The sequence below is a fragment of the Brachyhypopomus gauderio genome, chromosome 17 (assembly GCF_052324685.1).
Source record: "Brachyhypopomus gauderio isolate BG-103 chromosome 17, BGAUD_0.2, whole genome shotgun sequence".
NCBI lineage: Eukaryota > Metazoa > Chordata > Actinopteri > Gymnotiformes > Hypopomidae > Brachyhypopomus > Brachyhypopomus gauderio.
Genome location: NC_135227.1, coordinates 6,313,064 through 6,334,509, shown reverse-complemented (window position 1 = coordinate 6,334,509; position 21,446 = coordinate 6,313,064). Strand labels below are relative to the sequence as shown.

Here is a 21,446-nt window from a genome sequence, read left to right as displayed (position 1 = left end):
TTTCTAAAGGCATATTTGGGTACACTGGAACATAACTGTGCATGGTTGGCATACACATTTCCACCTTTAGTGTTAATTTATCAGTTTCTGGAAAGTAATTTTCTGTCAAATGTATCCCTTTCAGTAATGCATGCATAACTGACAGTTAGCAGTGTTTGAATGAACGTATAAAAACAGTAACAAGTTAGAAATCAGAAAGAACAAAGCTTTTTATTCCTATCAAACAAAGGGCATATATTTATATAAAAAAACAGTACAAGTACATTGCTTATTTAATACTTCTAAGGCTGACACAGGTAATTAGTAATGCAATACAAAACTATTTACAAAAAATGGGGCTCAACTAGGTCGTTCAAGGTTTAAAAACAAATGTTATTTGCTCTAGCAACAAAGTTGTCTATCATTTCCTTCAGTTGTTGGAGAACTGTTTGGTCTTCGTGAATAATTTCACTCATCTTGTCCATCTTTTTAACTTGGTCGCTGCAAAGTTTCTGAAAGTTACATAAACATTTTGTAAAACATTTTGTGAACCTGGAAATAAATATACACACAAAAGTAGAAATGTAGAAAATTCACAAACCAGCAGCGCCTTACAAATACTTACTCATGCAACATTTTGGTAACCAGTGGTGGACAGTAACTAAGTAAATGTAATTCATTACTGCACTTAAGCAAATTGTTTGTGTGTGTTTTTTTTAACTAACACACATCAGAAGAATTGACAGATTTCGCATTATGTACTGGAGTAAAAAGTTCAACAAATAATTCAAGTAATTCCATGTTTGAAACTTTCTACTTTAACTCCACTATATTTCAAAGTCAAATATTTAACTTTTTACTCCAGTACATTATGCGAAATCTGTCAATTCTTCTGGTGTGTGTTAGGTAAAAAAAAAAAAAAAAAAACATGTAACACCAGAACAAAAGAAGCACGAAGTGTGCACACCAATCAGGGTTTGGTTCAACGAAAACAAAGCAACGTAATTTTCTCTCTACACATGTCTATACATAAATATCTCTACATAAAAATTGAAGAAATTGTAAGTCGTCACAAAACCCATGGTCTTATCTGAGAGAAATATTTGAATTAGGCGAAAAGAAAGATGACTCCTTCGTTTCCAAGTGCCTTCTCTGTCTGCCTCAGTCACATAAGATGTGTTGTTATAAGAATTCCCAATCCAAACGAAGGAAACACGTAGAGGTTTGTTTTTATAGGCCAACTGGTCATTCTCTTTGATGAAAAATCTAACAGTATCTTGCAGCAAAAAGTTTCTTTGTGTATGTTAACATAAGCCTGACATTAGGACTTGTACTGGAGTAATGTTTTACATTGGGTATCTGTACTTTAACTCAAATACGTGGTTTGTGTACCTCGTCCACCACCGTTGGTAACTCAACATTGATTTTTTTGGCTTTGCTGTGATTATCCTGACCTTCACACAAGGTTCAGTGCCAGGCTGAGGTAAACACACCTGATGATCATGAACGCAAAGTTCTGTCTTACCTCAACTATAACAAGGTGGTTAGCTGCAGCGCTGTAGATGTTTGTCAGGCTGTTTGCCACCATCCTACTCTCCTCTTTCGTTTCTTGAAGAACAAGGTGATACCTGGCGGAGAGAAACATGGATGACTCAATTTCTCCGTTTTTCTCACTGGTGAGAAAGTGGTACTACAGTAGCTGAGAGGCCAGTAGGAGGAGGGCGTTTGCTGGGCTCTCACTTTTGCTGGGCTGCTTTCAGTTGTTCTTCAGCCTCTTCATAACCGTCCATGACCTTCTTCTCTAGGAGCTTCTTGTGGCTCTCTGCAGCATCCACATCTGCAGCCCACTTTTCTTCCTCATGTGCCATCTCCTACTCAAACCATAATTCAGTGCTTAAACTACTTCATGTTTACGAGTGTGTGTGTGTGTGTGTGTGCGCGTGTGTGTATGCATGCGCAATACATAATTATGTGTGTGTATATAATATCCATATTATGAGGTTTTACTTGGATCTCCGTCACCACAAACATAGACGTTAGTGGAACTGCTGAACTTAAACAGCAAGCGCATACAGACCAATGTGTATAGTAGAGCTGGGCGATTAATCGATATTATCTATTAATTCGAATTTACAGTTAAGGACGATGTGTTTTTAAGAAAATCGATTTTCTGAGATTTAATTTTCACCACCGACGCTGCACTGTGGGCTCCCGTAGTTCAGTGAGTTTAGCACCTCCCACCCATCCACCCTCAAAACACACACACACAAACATGACGGCGGAACTTGTGTCCAAGAAAAGAGCAACTAGCTCCGTGATCTGGAGTTGGTTCGGTTTTGCGGCGTCAGATGTAGACCAAACAAGTCCTCGCTGTAAGGTGTTTGAAACCGATAGAGGGAGAGAGCGAAGAGTGCTATTCAGTTGCGCTGTCAATAAAGTTTCCCTCCGCGGGATATTTTGGATTAAGCAGTTTCTGCCTCGGTCACCGAACCCGCTTCAATGGATTATACTTTCGCGAGTGACCGTAGCGCGCGGCTCCGGGCACCTCGCGAGTGTGTAAAATGGAGACAAATTAAGTATTATATCGCGATCCATTATTAGTGTTGACTTGTAACTCCTGCGGTAGCCCAACTCAAAAGTAGACCAAAAAACCGCACCCCGCGACCCCATAATTTTTACCCGCGGCTGGATTTTCCAAACAAGCCCAATTTGGCGTGAAAACGCGAACCTGGCAACTATTGTAGTATAAAGTATAAACTGTGGTAGTATAAAGAAACAGTGGAAGGAACATTTACCTGACGAATTTTAATGTTACATTGTGTTTCAGGTTTGAAAAGTGCTGGAATTTAGGCTAAAGTGAGGGGAGCCCTGTTCTTAATCAGAATGTAGACAGCGTGACTGTCAGTACAACATGCAAGAATTGTTCAATTGTATTTGTTTTCCATTTTATTAAAGGGCACCAAATTATTTATATCTATTTATTTTTTGAGGGTGTGTTTTATTTATTTATTTTAAGTTTGAGGTTGCATTGTGTCAATGCTTAAAGTATGTTGGAGAAAACCTTCTAAAAGTTACTGAATGTTCTCACTTGTTTACAATTTGTTTCTGCTTGCACTTTAACCCCAAAGGGGAAATTTAAGTGAAAAATAAATTAAAACTTTTTTTTACCATTCCTTTATCATCTGTAGTTTTTTAGTAGAGGAAAATAAATCTATTAAAATCGAAAATCGGATTAAAAAAAAAATTAATCGAAGATTTTTTTGGAGGGCCATATCGCCCAGCTCTAGTGTATAGATCAGAATATTTAATGGACGTTTGTTTTGTTTATGTTATATGTATACAGAGCTGGTTCATTAAAGGCCCAGACCGGAGTGACACACCTGCATGTCGTGTTCCAGCTGCAGGTCTAGCCTGCGGATCTGCTCCTTCAGCTGTTTTATGTCATTCACCTTCTCTGAAATGTTGGACTTAACCTGCAGAAAGTCACAAGAGGTTGTATCTCTACACGTTTCTCAGAGTGATTAGCAAGTTATTAGTAGGGGAGCAGGGGATGAATAGATGACACCTACAATATCAGTGAGAGTAAGAAATCTGTTATACCTGCTCTACCGTCTCCTCCAGGCTTAGCTTCATATTGGCCAGACTGCTGAACTCCTCCTCTACATCCAAGAGCATGTTCTTGAGAGGATTCTACAGACAAACACTGGATCTTAAACAACAAATTCATACCAAGAGCAAAGTGCCAACCTGAATTTTTTTGTATGTGGGTTTGTTGTGGTGGCCAGCTCGGTCATACCTGTATCTGTGCTCGGATCTGAGTGGCAGTGGTTAGGCCGTAGTCACCTACAGTTCTGATCTCAAAGTCATGACCACAGGCGTTCTCAGCCGACTGCGGGATGAGTTTGAGCATGCGTGCCAGCTTGTGATACTCTGCAAGTTTCACCTCGGCCTATGGACAATATTCAGGGAGAATTATTTCATTGGTTTACAAAGAGAACCTAAACTAAAACTAAATTAAAGCCTAATGTTAAATCAGTTTAAACTATTTAAACTGAGCAGCCTCTGATCCAATTAGTGAAAGATAATGAAATACTACTTTATTCTGTTTACTTTTCTGAAGCAATGGGCTATAGAGTGGAGATGGCTCCAATCAGATACCACACATCAGAATCAGGTTGATATCAGTATTATCAGATCACATTTCTACTGGTTTTAAGCAGAGATTGAATGAAGAAAGACTCATAGAACAGAAGGAACTTTCTGTTCACTTAGTGCCCAATGTGTGTGGGATGTGTAGCGTGGAGAGGGAGTGTGTGTGAAATTAGTATCCTGCCAACTCTCCTATCAAGAACTATTTTGCGCAAAACCTTTAACTTCAGGTACTCACTGACAACACATTAAACAAGAGTAGCTGTACTTAAACAGAAGATAACGGCTGAGTGCAGAAGCCATGATTAACAGCAAAAAGTTTAAGGGAAGAAAGATTTGTCATTTAGAATATTTACAGGGATAAAAGTACCAGCACACAGGTGTTATTGTTATTCAGATTCCTGGTGCAGTGACTGACGCGTGTAAACCCATCCTCAACTGGTCATGACAAAAGTCGCGGGGCATTTTTATAAGGCAGCACACATCAGGCTAGGTTACAGCAGTGCAGGGAGAAGAGGCTACTCACCCTCTCTATGGTCTTCAACATGTCTATCTCCTCATTCCACACCAGCTGCTGCGCCTCCTCCAGACTGTGGCTCAGACTGTTGACGGTTTGCCGCAACTCGTTCCTCTCCCTGTTGATGCGCTCGATGTCGGCGGGAGTGAATTTCTGATTCAACAGTATGTGCTGTAGTCTGGCCTGTTCCTGTTTCAGACCCTCTAATTGAATGTCTACACACACACACACACACACACACACACACACACATTATTCAGGGACACACTACAGTATGTTTTGACCTTTCCAAGCACTCCAACACTGAGCACAGGTTTGACACTGCAGAAGAACGGTCTTGCCCGTCTGCTGCACACTAGATACAGTCGAGAAGCTCGTACCAGTGGCCTCCAGCTCCTCAGACAGGCCTGCAGCCTTCTTCTCCAGGTGGCCTTTAAACGACTCCATGTGAGTACGGTAGCTCTGGAGCTTCTGCAGGTCAGTCTGCAGCTTCAGCTTCTCAGTTCTCTGTCCCATTAAACGATCCTACACAAAGAGACACAGGGCAACACTGGTATTACTGAAGGGCACATTTGTGGGTGTGAAAGGGTCTCAGCACTACTCAAGCTTCACGTGTCCAGTTAAAGTAAGGCACAGGCTTACAGTGTGGCTTTCCTTCTCCAGTCTCTCAAGCTCGTCCATCAGCACTTTGTGTTTTTCTTTCTGAGACTCCAGAAGTGCTTCATCCACATTGTACAGCCTCTCTGTGTATTATCAAATATAATAAATCGCACCAATAATACTTTAGACATAATATTCTATTTCATACATTTTGCCTCAATATTACCATATTACGCTTCAAACATACTGCTACTGATGCTTAAATTTAGACCAATATTAATATTTAAAAGGCCTCCCAATCTTATCCCAAATGTCTTACTTCATTATAAATAAAGATTTAGGCAAGCGCCCTGAATTGTCATTGTTCAAAATGACTGGCCCTCATGAGTTGGCCAAATCAGACTCACTCAGATGGCTAAGGTAATTTGCATCTTCATCCTCAAAGGTGTCAGCTCCCTGCATGAACTTGTTGTACGTCTTAGAACAGTAATCTAGAAAGAGCTGTAGACCCAGTTCAGAGTATAAAAAATATACATTTTAGCTATTAAGAAGCACAAATGTATGTGTACTCCAACAGACTATATTGTGTTCTTCATAGAACAGCACTTAAATATTCTTCTTTTGACCGATATGTGTGTGCATGTATATGAATGAATGCTGCATGGGGTTGTGTAGGATGATTGTGTGTTACTCCTTCATTGCTGGCTAAATTGCTCAGTTTGCTATAATGTAAGAAGTCATGGACTGCATATGTAATGCATTACATCTGCTGTACCTTATTGTACTCCACTCCCTCCTCCAGCTCAGAGAAGTCATCGGAAAAGTCCGCAAACAGCAGATCCTGTCCCCTCAAAGTGCTGAAGATCTGCAAGACCCATTCAAGTTAATTTCCGCTTGCTACAGCACTGCTGCACATGGCCACGCTCTAGTTCATATAAAAGAAGAACTTAAAAGTAAACGATTACCGTTAATTTTGTGTTGTGTGTGAGAATATTGCTTTGATATTATGAAAATGTTCTGGTGTTCTCTACACCCCAATTGTTCACCCCAAATAGATGTTTCATCTATACACTGCACATACCCGAACTGCGTCAATGAGCCAGACGAGTGCTCCCAGAGCCTGGGGCCAGGTGTGTGGAGCCCCAATGGAGTACATGGAGCTTTTGGACAGTGGAAAGAGGTACCTGAAATAACAGGGTGATTATTTAAATGTACAGATCAACTGCAGATGAACTAGCAGTGATGATAATGCCGGCACTGCTGGAAACATTTTGTAAGAGGACTGCATTGCACATTGTGAATTTACAGAACCTCACTTTACCCTAAATCTTTTAACATCCTAGGGATCTCCTCTTCAATTTTGGAAGTAGGCATCTGAAAAGTTGGGTCTAACAAGCTGTAGATAAACTCAAAGATCTTCAGGAACTCTTTAGTAGAAGGTGACTGGAGGGCTTTTACGGAGACGGTTCCGGGGAAACCATGATCTCCAAGGAACTGGCAAGCAAAAAAAAAAAAAGAAGACATTTCAGCAAAACAGAATAGCTTCATTCAAAAGATCCATGAGATACATCTGGCTGAATTCTAGCATTTAAATGCTGCCAAGACAGTGTTTTATAAAATAGGGAGCACACCCTGAATTCATAAGATAGCCCAGTGTTTCTTCATTCATACATCAAAGAAACCTCTGAATTAACACTAAACACACCTCACAAAGCTGCTTGATACACTGCTGGACAAAGGCTTTGTCATGAAGTGGTCTGGGGTCCTTCATCTTCTCTGGGCCTCCATAAGAACCAAACATGCTGTTTCTTTGGCCACCAGTACCAGCACCTCTGTGGATGAACAAAAGTAAGGTACTGTCACTGGAACTTTTTGTGTTTTCACAAATTAGTTAAAGCAGACACAGTAAAAATCTGCACTCCTACTGCACACTCTGCACAATTCAGAGACAGACTCACTTTCCAAAAAAGCTGGTCCTTCTTTCTGAAGTACTTGATTGAGGTTTTGGGATGTTCAGCTTGCCAAAGACACTGTCTTTGCTGTGTACAAAGAGTACAAGATAAGGCTTAAAATATATATTAAACAATTAGAATCTAGTAGATGTTTGTAGCATTGTAAACAAAAACTCCACATATGTTTGCAACCATAAATATTATGCAACACAGTGAAATCCCAACACATTACAACAAATACCTCTGTGGTGTCGCATTCACCAAACTCATTCTGCTGTCAGTGACACGCAGAGGCATCTCCGAGTATCTGCTGCTAGGTCTTCGGCTCATCTTTAGGGAAAGAGAAAGTTTCGTGACAGAAGTTATCAAATCTTTTAAGTTAACAAGACTGTGTCGGACCTTAATCTGGCTGATGTCAAAACCCATGGACCAGTACAATTAGAACCTGAGGACACTGACAGCGTCTGTCAAGAATCAATAACCATTTCAGTTTTAGCCCCATGAAAACAATGTATTCACTGACACATTCTGTTAGAAGCTGTATGTTAATATTAGGCAAATTCTGATCTTTACTTGGAACTTTTATTTACTTGTATTATGTAACTTTACATAGTATGACTGAAGCCTAATTTCGCTCTACTGAGAGTGAAAGGCCATCAACACATACTGGCAGGCTTTACAATCCTTTCCTTAGCGGCCAAAAGTCTCCACACTACTTTAGCTTAAATTGACATAATATCTTGAAGCTCACATCTTACCCATTGCGGTCATCAGGATATATAACCTCTTACTAAGTCACCTCGCTTACTAATATGTTATGGTCACTTAAACAGATAAAAAATGTTAACTATCTAGTAAATAACCTAGATAATTAGCTAACTAGCTCACCTTAAATGTGCAGGTACAATATAATCTTATAACGTTCAACAGAAACATACGAACTACCTTTAGCTAAACATGCTAGGCTAACCTGACAAAATGAAAAGGCTAACGAGCTAGCTAGTCGATTAACATTACTGCTAAAACTGGACAAAAGTTAGCATGAAATGAAAAGCGTTTACGCACGCAGATATGTATTAAATTTTTTTAGAAGACCCACAATAATACCTTAGATATGTAACGTTATCCAGTTCCGTCGTTACTAAACTTGCCGTTTTCAAATATTTCCGCCAATCCGCGTCAACGGACGGCAGCCGTGACGTCATAGGCTCCGTCTACGCATGCGCGGAGATGCCGCGTTTTTACCGATTACTGTTGGTGTTCATAAAGAGGTGCGGACGAATTAATGTAATGTAATGAATTCGTCGTGCCGGGGCTTCAGGTGTTCCAACATAAGCCTTGTAGTTTTGTATTTAACGATGTTTTCATATTATATATCTGTATGCCGGCATAAGAAACTAAATATTAGGGCTGATAATTGGGGAACATTGAATTTAATGTAAATTGTAAGTAGGCCTAACGGTCTCTGAATGGAATTCAGAGAACTAGCTATGACTAGTGGACTTGAGAAGTGTTTTCTGGACTGTCCATGTCTGCTCAGTGAGGCACATGATTGGAGAATGCTTCCTACAAGAGTGTGTAATGCCATCTCATGCCTCCAAATTTCTGTGTGCTTCTTTTACAACATTCACATTGTTTGCATTAATATCCATTACCCGTGAATTATATTTATTGGAATGACATGCATGTGTTATGAGAGCCTTGTCTGCCCTGAGCTGAGGTTGAGCTGTCCTAAGCCCAACCACAATCAACATCCAGTAAGTTCAACGACACTATTTGCACAACCAGAAGAAAGCTCTTCACATTGGCCCTGAGTAAAGTGTACTAACATATCATTTACTTTGGCTGCAATCATTAGGAATATGGCAACTTCAGAGACCTCGGAAAACAAAGCAAAACAGACATGCAATGAGTTAGAAATTCAAGAAGACTTCACCACAGACATTCATCCTCTGTACTCAAGAAGTAAGTATATGTTTGACCAACAAATGATTACAAGCTGTTCATATAAATGTGACTACTTATTTAGAAATTTTTTTTAGAAAAGATTGAACAATGTAACTCATTTAAGTTAAGAAATGGTTTGTCTCAGGGAAAAAAGACATCTAGGAAGAACTCAAGGAATAATAATGCTACCACTTACAAATCTAAATTCATTTAACACAAACACAGTTCTCAACAAAGTTCTTGTAATTCGTCTGTTTCACCTTCTTTTTTTATTCATTGTGTAGTTTCTTGACTTATCAGACCATGTTCTGCTATATTGTACTCCCTAATTTTGTAAATTAAAATGTGCTTAATCCTATAATACTTATATTAAGCATTTAAATGTATTCACTTATTTAATTATAAAAAAACCTCATACTAGATTAGATATTAAATGATAGTAACCAAATGCATACGGTGGCATATTTGGAAGCCTATAGATTGTTATCTAAACAATGTGCAGACAACAGATGCAACAGTATATAGTGAGTAGTGGTTATCAAGGAAATATTTTTTGCATATACTGCAAAAAAACTTGTGTTTCTGCTTAATATGGTCAACTGACTAAGTGTTAAGGAAAGGGCAGTTGTTAAAGCAGTAATGATCAAAAGTGTAACAGTTGTACCCATTATACCTGCAAATGGACAAATGCAGATTTTTATTTTGGACAAAATGCTGATTGTTGACTAGCCACTCTTTTGTCCAGTGTCCAGGTTCACTGTCAGAGAGGAACTTAGATCTAGACCTAATCGACTGGCAGCTATAATTCTGGGGCTCCTGAATGTTGTATTTATTCTTGTTATAACAGGATTGAGTGTTCACAGTGAGTATATATAACATGCTAAATATTAAGTCCATCACACAAGAGGTAGCCTACATAATGCAGCAGGGCTGAGGACTGACCTGTTATTCCCACAGTTGACAGGGTGAGTGAGACCCACAACACCTTGACTCTCAACTCATCAAGAATCAGTTCCCAACTTGCCCATCTCCAATCAGAACACAGCAGCCTTACCGAGTCCAGAAAGACACTTCAGAACAAGCTTGATGAAGACACAAAAAAGATAACATCTCTGCAGCAGAACCTGAACACCATGACAAAGCTAAAGAATGATTTATCTTCACAAAATCAGAACTTACAACAAGAGAAAAGAAAACTGCAGTCTCAAATCAGTAATCTTGGTGAGTTCTGTTTTAATGTTTTAATTTTAACAAAGAACTTGTAGCGATGTCTTCAACTTGTTGATCTTCAGTCACTACTGTTATTAAATTAGTCATTTTCCAAAGTTAGACATACCCACACACACAAACGCAAAGATTTTACATGAGTATATTTAAATAGAATGAAGTTGTATAGCTGTACTATCACTAACATAAACAGAAGACAACTGTGGGCGGTGCTTACCCAATTGGGTGTTGATGAACAACACCTGCTACTACTTTGCTGTGTCGGATGCTGTTCTGCGTAAATCCTGGGCTGCTGGCAGACAGGAGTGCAAAAAAAATGGAGCAGACTTACTTGTCATAAACACAAAGGAGGAACAGGTAATATAGACTTTTGTTGTTTCAGGTTCTGAATGTGAACCTGTTGCTCACCTGTTGTGTAGTGCTCAGTGCCCATAACACTAAGGTAGTGGGCTTAATACCCAAGAACACAGGTACTGTCATAGTGATAAATATGAAAGTTGTTTAGAGTAATTTTGTCTGCCAAATGCCAGTTTAATTTTCTATTTCACTTTTGGAAGAAAAAATGACACTCCTGTGCCTGTGAACATGCACCTGCAACAGATATTTGTATAAGCAAATATATATTTGTATATAAGTTATTTTGATGAATTTTCATATGTTCCTATGTGTGATGCAAAATTAGTCTTTTCTCCAAACAAGTGTGAAGTCTACCAACAAATCTGTGACTAGTTGTTAGTAATAAGAGATAAGGTTGTACATTACAGACCACTAACCATGCGAACATTTTAATATGCTTGTTCTTAAAAATAGGAGTTCATAGTAGATACCTTAAAGACACTTCGATACAATTTACGATTTCATTATACAAATGGATTTTGGATGGGACTGAAAGATGACCACACAGAGGGGACCTGGAAATGGCTCAATGGGACCAATATGACTGCTGGGTAGTCAATTTATTTTGTGACGCTCTAATGCAAATACAGAATTACAGTAATTATATAAATTAAATCTCCTTTACGACAAACTGTAATTTCTTTATTGCCTTTACGGTTTACATCTCCGGCTCATTTTAAATGTTGTTATATTGAGGTCAGAGGGTAAAAGTCAATGCCTTTCTTGTAGATACTGGATGCCTGGAGAACCAAACGATGACAATGCAGCAGAGGACTGTGCCGCTGTGTATCCTGCCGCACATCCACTGAGAGCCTGGAATGATGCACCATGTTCATATCCACTAAAATGGATTTGTGAAAAGGAAGTAGATATAACACCTCACAATCCACAATAAACCATCACCATATATTCATCTGTTAACATCAGCAAGTTAACATCAGCAAGTAATTGTCATCTAAGACAATTTGAAAAAAATAAATTAAATATATAATTCAGGACATTCAAAAATGATCATAACATTAGTTATGTAATTACTGATTACTTTTTGTTAATTAACCATGTTAATTACACTCTACAAACATGTAGGATATGCATGTATACGTAGGCTAACAACAACCCCCCTATGGAGCAACAACAAAAACACTGGTTTTTCTTAAAAATAAAATAAAATAAAATAGTAATAAAAAAAACCCAAAATTTACCCAAAGTAATTCCAAATATGAAATGTTAATGCAGGGTGTAAAATATTTTGCAAAGCAAAATATTTCAGCAAGGAAATTAGAACAAACAATATCACTGTTGCTAAGCTGCACTCTTACACAGCGCCCTTGGTGCATTGTATTGATGACCGTGTTTCTGTACATAGCATGTGGAATTGGGCTAAATATTAAGGTGTTTGAACTGAAAAATGTCTATGTGAAATAACGTCTATGTGAACGTCTATGTGGAGTAACTGTAGTAAATAACTGTATAGACAAGTCAGTCCTATTATTATTACCTTTCAATGCATAATTTGTAATATATTATTAAAATCTCTTTAAAAACAAATCCTAAAAAAGTGTAAGCGTTTAAAGTTTTATTCTTAATATCTCTAAACATGACAGCACCTGTTAACATGATCTGTCCTTTAATGTACTTGAGTGGATAATATTAATCTGTGTAATTCAGAGCACAGCAAAGTGCTGCCTGAGGTTCTTCAGGATGTGCTGAGTGTCCACGTGCTCAGGGAAGGCATCCTCTGAATTCTGGGCAGCCATGTAGCTACTCTGAAGATCACCCACCTTTAATAAACACACAGAAAAGGAGGAGGCGTAGAGGACATGTATTAACTAACATAACCAGTAGACATTTGAAGAGCTACATGTTTCTGACGGGGAAAAAGCCTAGCAATAAGAGGAAAAGGAGTTCAATAATCCATACCTTATCTGACAATACAGCAAAGTTAAAATGTGGTTCATACATGTGTGGGGCCAGGGAAGCAGATGTCTGCAGAAAAGCTTTTGCCTGTAAGAAAAGAAATGATGACTGGGGCAGCATAACTATAATTTAAACAACATCAAACCTGCATTATGATCACCACTGTCGGTATAAAGAATGTCGCAGTCGCATGTCGCATGTAGTCTCATGTCAAGTTTTGGGATTTGGCAGGGTGATTCCTTATGCTAATTAGGAGCAATTTGTATGCGCTTTCAAGTACAATATGATTCATCATTATAAGCACAAAGATGTGAACAGTTCTTTGTTTAAAAGAGATTTAAGAAAAAACTTAGGAAGGTGCTGGTGAATGAGTGCCGTTGTACAGGATGAAATGAACGGGATGACAGGATTCTCTTGGAGTAGCTTGCATTGAATATCAAACTACCTAGTACAATCCCAGTGCTAATGTGAGCAGATGTGATGTAAAGGGGATAACAGTTATGTCTCACCTGCTCAACGCGGCCTTTGCGCAGTTCCAGCACAGCTAAATTGTTGTACGCCTCAGCGTGGTCGTTATTGAAAGCCAAAGCTAGTTTAAAGCACTGATAAGCTAGGGTTAAGTCACCGATACCCTGTGGGTAAGAGAGAATGGATAGTTAGAAGCAAAACTGTTCATATTAGCAAGAGTTTTTCTTCTTTTAGGAAACCAATTTTCTCAGACATGGCTCGAGATATTACGCACCACTGCGACGTGTCCGAGATTATACCAGACATCTGCCTGCTCCTCATCGCTTGAAACGAGGGCTAATGCCCTCTCAAAGGAGGACAGAGTCATGTCATACTGCTGAGCATAAAAGCAGCACAGGCCCAAGTTATTATAAAGCTGGCAGTTATATACACCCATCTGCAGCAACCGTCTGTGTGTGTGAGAGAGAGAGGGATTAAAGCAAGAACACTGACAGTACAGTTTCCCCACATCAGCATTCTTCCTTTCACATCAAAAGGAAAAGGTAACCTGAAGAAGCGCAAGGCGATCTCTGGCTGGTCTGTGTAGAAGTGGTTGCTTCCAATGCAAGCAATAGCCTCTACATGTGTATTGTCCTGCTTTAAGACGTCTTTGTAGTATTCGGTGGCTGAAGTGATATTATTCATCTCCTGTAAGTGACCAAAATGTTGAGATACTTATCCTTGGGAAAGAAAGGCATATTACAGTACAAATCAGATTTTTTATGCATTCATTTATAGACAAGAATACTGTACATGCCTCATGAATACGAGCAATTCCAGTCAGCAAAGTCACCTCTGCTGGAAAACGGTCCAGGCCTTGTTTAAAGACGTTCAATGCAGTTACGGGCTGATCTAATCGTCGATATACCTGTAATCCAGACAATGAGACAACAAAGTTTTATTATTTGGCCGGTCATTGTGGGCTATAGCACAATAAAAGTAAAGAGTGGTGATTTGTACCTTTGCAAGGTAGAGGTAGGTATCTACAAACTCTTGGTGATTAATGGCTGATTTGAACTGTTTCTCAGCCTCACGGTGCAAACCAAGTCTGAAATAATAATACGAAGCATAGAAATATTATAACAAACTACAGAGTTCATACTACTACAGAGTTCTTCAAGATGTAGATAATACTTTGTATTCTTCATAATGGTGGGCAGTATGTACATGAATGTGTCAACTTTTAAATTGTTCCAACAGTATGCTCTGTCACCTGTAATAACATTTTCCAAGTTGGACTTTCCACCACCAGTCCTTGAACTGGGCATGCTCAGTGGCAAGAGCAGCCAAGTCCAATGCCTAAAACATTTCACAATAGGAAATGATAGCACACTTGGACTGCAAGCAAGAACGAGCTAACAGCTAAAAGAGTGGCAGTAAAATACTTACAGTTTTTACATCATTTTCATGGTGGAAAATATATTCAAATAAAGTCTGGAGAAAGAAGGGTATTATCATGAAGAAATTGACAGACTTTGAATGTAGTAAATATAAAATTTTCTCAGCTTTGGGAAAAAAATTATACCTTAGATAAATTTGGCTTCTGAGCATACTTTGCCAAATTTAACCTGGATAAATTTATAAATGGTCCATCTGGATTTGTTAACATAGAAGCCTGAAAGAATGACAGAAAAGGGGATTTGAACCTTGAATAAAATAACAAAAGAGCTACAACTATGTTCAAAAACTGTTCATGTATGACTTTAGGAAGACTGCACAAATAAATATTGCAATACTGTACATCAAAACATGACCATTTCTGAACATTGTTCAAACTACAATTTGTAAAGGCTTACTGTGCCTAATCTAACAAATCTTCCAGAAGAACTCGTGACTGGACGGGCAGTGTGTGCAGTTCGAGGTGTCTTGATGGCTTGTTCCATAGTGCCTGGTCTACCAGACTGGGTGCTGGGTCTTACAAATCCTGTGATGGGCCGCCCTGCCTGGGTCATGGGCCTTAAACACATTAAACATACACATAACACAATAAAAACACTTACATAGCCAAACATATTACAGCTTCAATTTAACTTGATTCCTTGAAAGATGTGTTTTTACTCTGCTTTAGCCTAAAACCTCTAACATTCAAATTATTTCTAATTTTTTTATGCATATAAGGTGATAGGAAATAAACAGTGACTAGCCAGATGTTACCATTTTTGTTCTTCGCACAATACTGGCAGGGTTCATAATCAATAACAATTGAATAGCAGCTATGATTACAAACACTTTTATAATTTTGTGATGCTGATTATAAGGTGCAACCAAACTAAAACAAAACAAGTTTGTCTTTAACACGTGATCACCTGACTGCTGGTGAAGGTCCTCCAGCCTGAGCTGTTCCCGGGAGCCTCAGTGACGTTCCAGGGCCTGACACAAAACAACAAATCTGGGTATTTTTGGCATGGGATACCATAATAACATTCTTTTAAGGCATGTTGGTGGCATAAATTGTTGAAAAGAAGGCAGATTTGTGGTAGCACTTACGGGCAACTTGTGCAATTGAGCTTTCATCCAACATCATTTCTGCAATACCCTCCTGATCTACATCCACTTCATCAATGTAGACCATCTCTGTCACAGCCCTTGTCTTCAGGCTCCACGCTGCCTTAAGATGATCAGAAGAACTGGTTTGATACTACACCGATGTATCGCTCATCTAGACTAGCAACATCATCAGTGTCACCGTTCAACTGCTCTTAGATTTTACAATACATGTTGTTCAACTCTAAACTAGGGAACTGTGGAAGTGAGTGTTATGTTTATATTATGCTTCCTCTAATACACCTCATGAAAAGTCAATTATATACATAAGGACTGGGGGTAACTAGGCGCAAAGAAACATGAGACAAAAAAATCTGGACAAAGCACAGGTTGTTACCTCAGACATATGAAGTGAAGTGTCAGGTTCCTTTGCAAAAATTGTCAAGGGGAGAGGAGTGATAAATGAAATATAGGTAGCTAACAGATTCAATAAAGTTTATTTACTCTGTAACACTTAAGTTTGCAGGGTGGTTGACAACCCCATGCCATAAATAAAAAGCTTAATGTTATTTATGTTGAAGGTGAGAATATTGTTGCATTAACAGAATAGAAACATAGCAAATTACAGGCTATATAGCTTAGCTATCCTAACTGGAAACTACCACCACTGTTCTGTCTGTGTCTAGCCAAATGAGTAACTACATGAGCTATTATTGTTAGTTTACATGGCGAGGGAAGGCCATCTGTAATCCGGCTTAAGGGCTGAGCTAGCTAAACACAGTGGACATGGCTAGCTGACTCGTTTGCATATCAAACCAACCTGGTCGTACGGATTGTCTTCTAACACCTTTGTACAAATATCCGAGCATTTCTGGAACTTCCTTCTTCTGAAATAGCTCCATGCGAGAAAAAGAGGGTCCATGGTTAACGTAACCTCCATCCCTCACTACCTGGCGACAGCTTCTTGTGGACAAATAGGCGGGTAGCGTTAGCTAGCTAGCTAGTTAGCTAATACAGCTAGGGTAGCTAAGCCCCAGGCGTCCCGTTACCCCTGGCGACTGAAGATAGGTCCCCTGTGCGTGTGCCTGTCAGTAAATGCTAGTAAAGCAGATTTTGTTGTCGCATCTACAGAATCATAATGTTAATGTTCGTATTTATCGAAGCAAATATGCTCACTGCAGATCTTGTGTATTAGAACAATACAGAGTCATAGCTCTCATGCTTTTATTCTGTAGTGAAAGTGTTTACGTGTGATGGAGACCGAATGTGGGCCATAAGCACCTGAAACAATAGACGCTTTATTATCCAACTTTCTTACTAATTCATAGGGGGTGTGTGGCTATCGAAAACAAAACGTATCTACTTTGTTGTATAATCTATGTAAAGGAAGTTTGTTATTCCTTGTATTTTGCTGTCATGTCATAATGACCTAATAGTAACTGGTTGCTATTGTGTCACTGTTAGTGGTCTTTACGTTTTTTAATCCACAATATGAAACGAGTAAGTTTTAATGATTTGAGCTTATTACAACAACGGTACAACGTGTATTTGCCTGTCTTCGTGAAGCTGAGGAAACAACAACAACAACAACAATACATTCTTTTGTATCTAATTAATGTAATTCTACTGGTTTAACTCACTACTGTACTATGATTAGGAAACACTGTACTATATTTTGCTGTCGACCCTGAATAGAAAAGGTTAAGACGACACCAACAAATCTGCATTCTACAGTAATGCGCTTCCCGCCAAAAGTTTGTGTCGACACAAACCGGAAGTCACGTGGTACGAGTTGTTTAGATCCCCGTCGTGTGCCGCGGTCTTGCAGTTATCACGCAACGTGGTAACACTGCTGCGTTAATGCGGTTTTCTCACCAGCGCTCACGACAATCGTCAGTGATTTAGCTTGTTTCGACTGCTCAAACGGATGGCTGTTAACGAGGGACGGGAGGAGACCTTGTCCTCGGTGGAGAGAGCAGGGGAAGAGGAGATACGGGAGGCGCTGGTAGTGCTGGCCGGCAGCGACCCCGACAACTGCTCATATCCCCAGGTGAGAAACGGATGAATAACCGCAGGAAGATTTCTACCTACTGTCAGTGTGATTCCTTTAATCACTAAACGGCTGAAATGTTATAGGAAATGGGTGCTTGATAATGGGTTATATTTCTTGGCCCATATAAACCAGGAGAGATGCACATGCAGACATAATTGTAGCGTTACAGGATGACATCTGAAATGTAATCTCAGCTACATTAGTCATTTAGAGACACGTTTATTTTGGTCAGTTTATGTATTGCAGTGTTTGCCTTGTATTGCAGGGTTATGTTAAACGACAGGCTGTTTTTGCATGCAACACTTGCACATCTGAAGGAATGCCGCCTGCAGGAGTCTGTCTCGCCTGCGCCAACAACTGTCACGATGACCATGATGTCTATGAACTGTATACCAAAAGGTATAGATAGACTGGTAGTAAACTACAGCTTAATCAATACCTTTATGAGCTATGATATTTCATGTATGTGCACCTAAAGCATGTTAGTTACTATTACAAGTATTAAAATATGATTATTGCCTTTTTTATTTTTTGCAGGAACTTTCGATGTGATTGTGGAAATTCTAAATTTGGCTCATTTAAATGCACACTGAATCCTGTAAGTTTATTGTGGCTTTTACAGTCTCTTAAAATGCATATGTGTAATGTCTAATTGGACTGTCTAAGGGCAGTCATGGTCCTGTGGTAGGGAACTGGTCTTGTGACCGGAGGGTCGTGGGTTTGATTCCCAGACCTGAGGCCATGACTGAGGTGCCCTTGAGCAAGGCACCTACCCCCAACTGCTCCCCGGGCACCGGGCTAGGGCTAGGGCTGCCCACTGATCTGGGCACGTGTGATCCCCCCCCTAGTAATCACTAGTGTGTGTTTGCGTTCTAATTACACAGATTGGTAAATGCAGAGGACAAATTTCGATTGGGGTGAAAAATCACAATTGACAAATATGGCACATTTCACTTACTTATGCTCTCTCTCGCTTTCTCTCTCTCATATGTATAGATGCACTTTATATAAAGCATGCACTTTAGTTTTAAAAGTGCTTGATAGAACTTGTCTTACCTAAAATAATGGCAAAATCTAATATTGGTTGTGTTGTGCCTGTCTCTTATTAAATATTTATAGGAAAAAGATGCTCAGAACATCAAGAACCTTTATAATCACAATTACTTTGGTCGCTACTGTTCCTGTGACAGACCGTACCCAGATGATGATGATCAGGTAAGGAAAATGACAGTAACACTCCACAGTCATAGTTAAGTGCTTGGTGAACTACTGACCTGCTGTCTTATGACTAGTATATATTTCTCAGTCACTTTTACAGAGTTGTTTAATGTTGTTTAAATGAAGGTGGTCCAGTAAGTGAATCGATCTGTTTTTGTTCCTTCCCAATGTTGTCTCTATTTGCGGTGGAAGGTCGGGGAAGAAATGATTCAGTGCATTGTGTGTGAAGACTGGTATCACTCAAAGGTAGGCAGCCGCACAACCAGTGTGATTTCCCCTTGTATTAATTCACTCTCAACGTACGTGATATAACGGAGTGTTTCTGGTTCTCTCAGCACTTAGGCTGTGCAGTAGTTGAGTCGGAGGAGTTACTCGAAATGGTGTGCGAGACCTGTATGAACAGAGCACCCTTCCTGTGGACTTACGCTGCTACCTCTGCGTGTGCGTAACATGGGCGCTCGCACGCACTCGTGCACACGTTGAGTCCGGGTGGCGGGGTTTTGTTTGTTTTTTGGAGGCTTTGTGAACGTGTACGTTTTGTTTCTCGTAGTTCCCCCCGTGAGCAACGTGAGCCTGTGTAAAGAGGACGCGGACACGACTGTGGTGAAGGACGAAGAAGGAAAGATGGCGGCGTTGCGTCCATGCAGGTCTGAGCTAGACGAGGCTTCTACGAGCCAAGGCTGCCAAAGGGAAGCGAGGGTGAGAAGCGTATCAGCGTGTAGGGGTGTGGGACGATGGAGCAGCAGCGTCTGCTGCATTTCTAAACTTTCACCAGCAGATGGCGCAAAATGTTTAAATTACATTTTTTTTTCTAATTCAGAAATTATTATACAAACACAGGCTTGGGCACATATATAGAATGTGGTGAGGGGGTAGAAAATGTTGAAACCTCCCCATAATCTTTAATGTGAGACCTAGTCATAAGTTGACATTAAAATGTATTCCTGTTTCAGCAGCCTGTTACTAATGGAGTTGGGGGTGTAAGTCATAAGAGGACACACGAGGAGATGGAGAGGCACCCTGCTAAGTGCCCGTCTGAAACTGTACAGTGTAAATTAAAGCTGCTCAAGGAGAAAGGTGTGGGGAGACCCAGGGTGGGGGCGGTGTTCTGGCCCTACACTTGGCGGACCGAGCTTTGCAATTGCACAAGCTGCAAGGTAGGTTCTCTTACCCGTTTAAAATGGAATACAGAAAACCATTTCAGACATTCTCGGCATGGAAACAAAATAATCTCTCTTTTTAGATTGAAGTTTTTTAAGTCTTTCAGCTCAGTGTTATGAAAAGCATCTTTTGATTCAATCTAGTAAACGCGTGGTTTTGTCATACTCTCCCTGTGATCTGAAATGGTTCCTCTTGTGCAGAGAGTGTATGTGCAGGCAGATGTTCAGTTCCTGCTGGATGAGTCGGACACCGTTCTGGCGTACGAGAATAAAGGCAGGACACAGGTGCTGATGGGGAAAGACCTGCTCCTGAACTGCCTCAGCTCCCTGGACCGTGTCCAGCAGCTGGAGATTATTTACCGTAAGGAGAGAGACATTGTGAAATAACGGATGTCCTAAATGAAGTTTTTTGCTGTTTCAAAAAACCATATTGTAGTTTCGAACCAAATCTTCAGAATCAAATGTGGACCATGGTTGGTACATGTTCAGAACAAAATGTGTTCATTTGCCCCCCTCCTCAGGGTTTAACGACATGAAGGCTGAACTGCACGAGTTTCTTCAGAAGTACGCTGATCAGGGGAAGGTACACACACAGAGATCTTTTACACTTAAGTTTATTTTTGAATTGATTCCATGATGATGATTAACTTAATCTGGAGAGGATTTGCAATGTTCGTACCCCTTATAGAGTTGCTGAGGTATTGATATAACCACTTAGAATAACCTGTCCTTCTATGTGACTGTAGGTGGTGACGGCAGAAGCCATCTGCACCTTTTTTGAAGAGTTGCGGACTGGTAGGAAGAGACGCCCCAGTACGGGGCAGTACTACTGCAGCTGAGACGGTCTGGATCAATCCCTCTCATTCCAGTTATGGGCGAGCAACAATTCCTCTCTTCCAAAGCATTCTAGCAGCCACTCACTTGAATAAAAAAATAAAAGCCCGTTCTCAAAGCCTGCTGCTCCAAAGAGGCCTTTGCCAGAGTCAGAACTGCTCTTTTGTAACTAATAAGCTGCATGTGTTATTGACTGCATGCCCTCTCATCTTACTTGACACAGATGTTGAGCTGACTAGTCGATGTCTATTTTAGAGCTCTTCTAGGAGAGACTATTTAAGCCAGGAGAGAGGATGCACTCTTTATCTGACTAAATGTGTTGAAGGTTCTACATGCTTTAATGGGGACGGTGTGTTTGAAATGACTTGGCATCTGACATGTTTCCCCCAAATGCGCTGGTTAAAATACAGGCTACGAAACGGCTTTGTTTTGTGTTCAGTTTAAAACATGATTAGAAAATGTGTAAGTAAGATTTTGGTATGTCTTTTCAATGGGTTCCAAATGAC

General features: G+C 39.9%; 4 protein-coding genes across 12 annotated transcripts; 2 read left to right on the top strand and 2 right to left on the bottom strand.

The window, feature by feature from the left end:
- Positions 1 to 191: 191 nt before the first annotated feature.
- On the bottom strand, positions 192 to 10,208 carry ndc80 (NDC80 kinetochore complex component). Of its 3 annotated transcripts, none has more exons than XM_076978495.1 (17): positions 10,087 to 10,208; positions 7,439 to 7,527; positions 7,204 to 7,284; positions 6,951 to 7,077; positions 6,567 to 6,739; positions 6,327 to 6,429; positions 6,021 to 6,110; positions 5,653 to 5,746; positions 5,288 to 5,388; positions 5,026 to 5,170; positions 4,655 to 4,860; positions 3,776 to 3,928; positions 3,580 to 3,669; positions 3,360 to 3,452; positions 1,720 to 1,850; positions 1,505 to 1,607; positions 192 to 491 (listed from the first exon to the last, which is right to left on the bottom strand). In XM_076978495.1, the coding sequence occupies exons 2-17, from the start codon at positions 7,525 to 7,527 to the stop codon at positions 360 to 362; spliced, it is 1,911 nt and encodes a 636-aa protein (XP_076834610.1). In that variant the 5' UTR covers positions 10,087 to 10,208; the 3' UTR covers positions 192 to 359. The 3 variants fall into 3 exon arrangements, with proteins under 3 accessions (XP_076834610.1, XP_076834609.1, XP_076834608.1); XM_076978494.1 differs by lacking the exon at positions 10,087 to 10,208 and adding an exon at positions 8,305 to 8,445; XM_076978493.1 differs by lacking the exon at positions 10,087 to 10,208 and adding an exon at positions 8,086 to 8,276.
- LOC143480696 (uncharacterized) lies at positions 6,742 to 11,911 on the top strand. 3 transcript variants are annotated; one of them, XM_076978501.1, is made up of 7 exons: positions 6,742 to 7,098; positions 9,056 to 9,162; positions 9,890 to 10,006; positions 10,102 to 10,365; positions 10,565 to 10,728; positions 11,182 to 11,318; positions 11,497 to 11,911. In XM_076978501.1, the coding sequence occupies exons 2-7, from the start codon at positions 9,060 to 9,062 to the stop codon at positions 11,660 to 11,662; spliced, it is 951 nt and encodes a 316-aa protein (XP_076834616.1). In that variant the 5' UTR covers positions 6,742 to 7,098; positions 9,056 to 9,059; the 3' UTR covers positions 11,663 to 11,911. The 3 variants fall into 3 exon arrangements, with proteins under 3 accessions (XP_076834616.1, XP_076834615.1, XP_076834617.1); XM_076978500.1 differs by lacking the exon at positions 6,742 to 7,098 and adding an exon at positions 8,475 to 8,954; XM_076978502.1 differs by lacking the exons at positions 6,742 to 7,098; positions 9,890 to 10,006 and adding an exon at positions 8,475 to 8,954.
- On the bottom strand, positions 10,993 to 16,875 carry ttc8 (tetratricopeptide repeat domain 8). Of its 4 annotated transcripts, XM_076978499.1 has the most exons (15): positions 16,496 to 16,866; positions 16,073 to 16,102; positions 15,679 to 15,799; positions 15,498 to 15,561; positions 14,988 to 15,147; positions 14,717 to 14,806; positions 14,581 to 14,625; positions 14,405 to 14,490; positions 14,152 to 14,239; positions 13,949 to 14,059; positions 13,700 to 13,839; positions 13,427 to 13,601; positions 13,194 to 13,316; positions 12,688 to 12,771; positions 10,993 to 12,548 (listed from the first exon to the last, which is right to left on the bottom strand). In XM_076978499.1, the coding sequence occupies exons 1-15, from the start codon at positions 16,613 to 16,615 to the stop codon at positions 12,432 to 12,434; spliced, it is 1,554 nt and encodes a 517-aa protein (XP_076834614.1). In that variant the 5' UTR covers positions 16,616 to 16,866; the 3' UTR covers positions 10,993 to 12,431. The 4 variants fall into 4 exon arrangements, with proteins under 4 accessions (XP_076834614.1, XP_076834612.1, XP_076834613.1 ...); XM_076978497.1 differs by lacking the exon at positions 16,073 to 16,102 and having other exon boundaries at positions 13,427 to 13,528; positions 13,645 to 13,839; positions 16,496 to 16,875; XM_076978498.1 differs by lacking the exon at positions 16,073 to 16,102 and having other exon boundaries at positions 13,427 to 13,525; positions 13,645 to 13,839; positions 16,496 to 16,875.
- Positions 16,876 to 17,440: 565 nt separating this feature from the next.
- Positions 17,441 to 21,234, top strand: LOC143480259 (putative E3 ubiquitin-protein ligase UBR7). Of its 2 annotated transcripts, none has more exons than XM_076977848.1 (11): positions 17,441 to 17,725; positions 17,994 to 18,127; positions 18,266 to 18,326; positions 18,848 to 18,943; positions 19,139 to 19,192; positions 19,282 to 19,387; positions 19,497 to 19,645; positions 19,903 to 20,103; positions 20,308 to 20,467; positions 20,628 to 20,689; positions 20,853 to 21,234. In XM_076977848.1, exons 1-11 carry the CDS (start codon positions 17,603 to 17,605, stop codon positions 20,943 to 20,945), a joined length of 1,239 nt encoding a protein of 412 aa, XP_076833963.1. In that variant the 5' UTR covers positions 17,441 to 17,602; the 3' UTR covers positions 20,946 to 21,234. The 2 variants fall into 2 exon arrangements, with proteins under 2 accessions (XP_076833963.1, XP_076833962.1); XM_076977847.1 differs by having other exon boundaries at positions 17,443 to 17,725; positions 19,900 to 20,103.
- Positions 21,235 to 21,446: the final 212 nt, after the last annotated feature.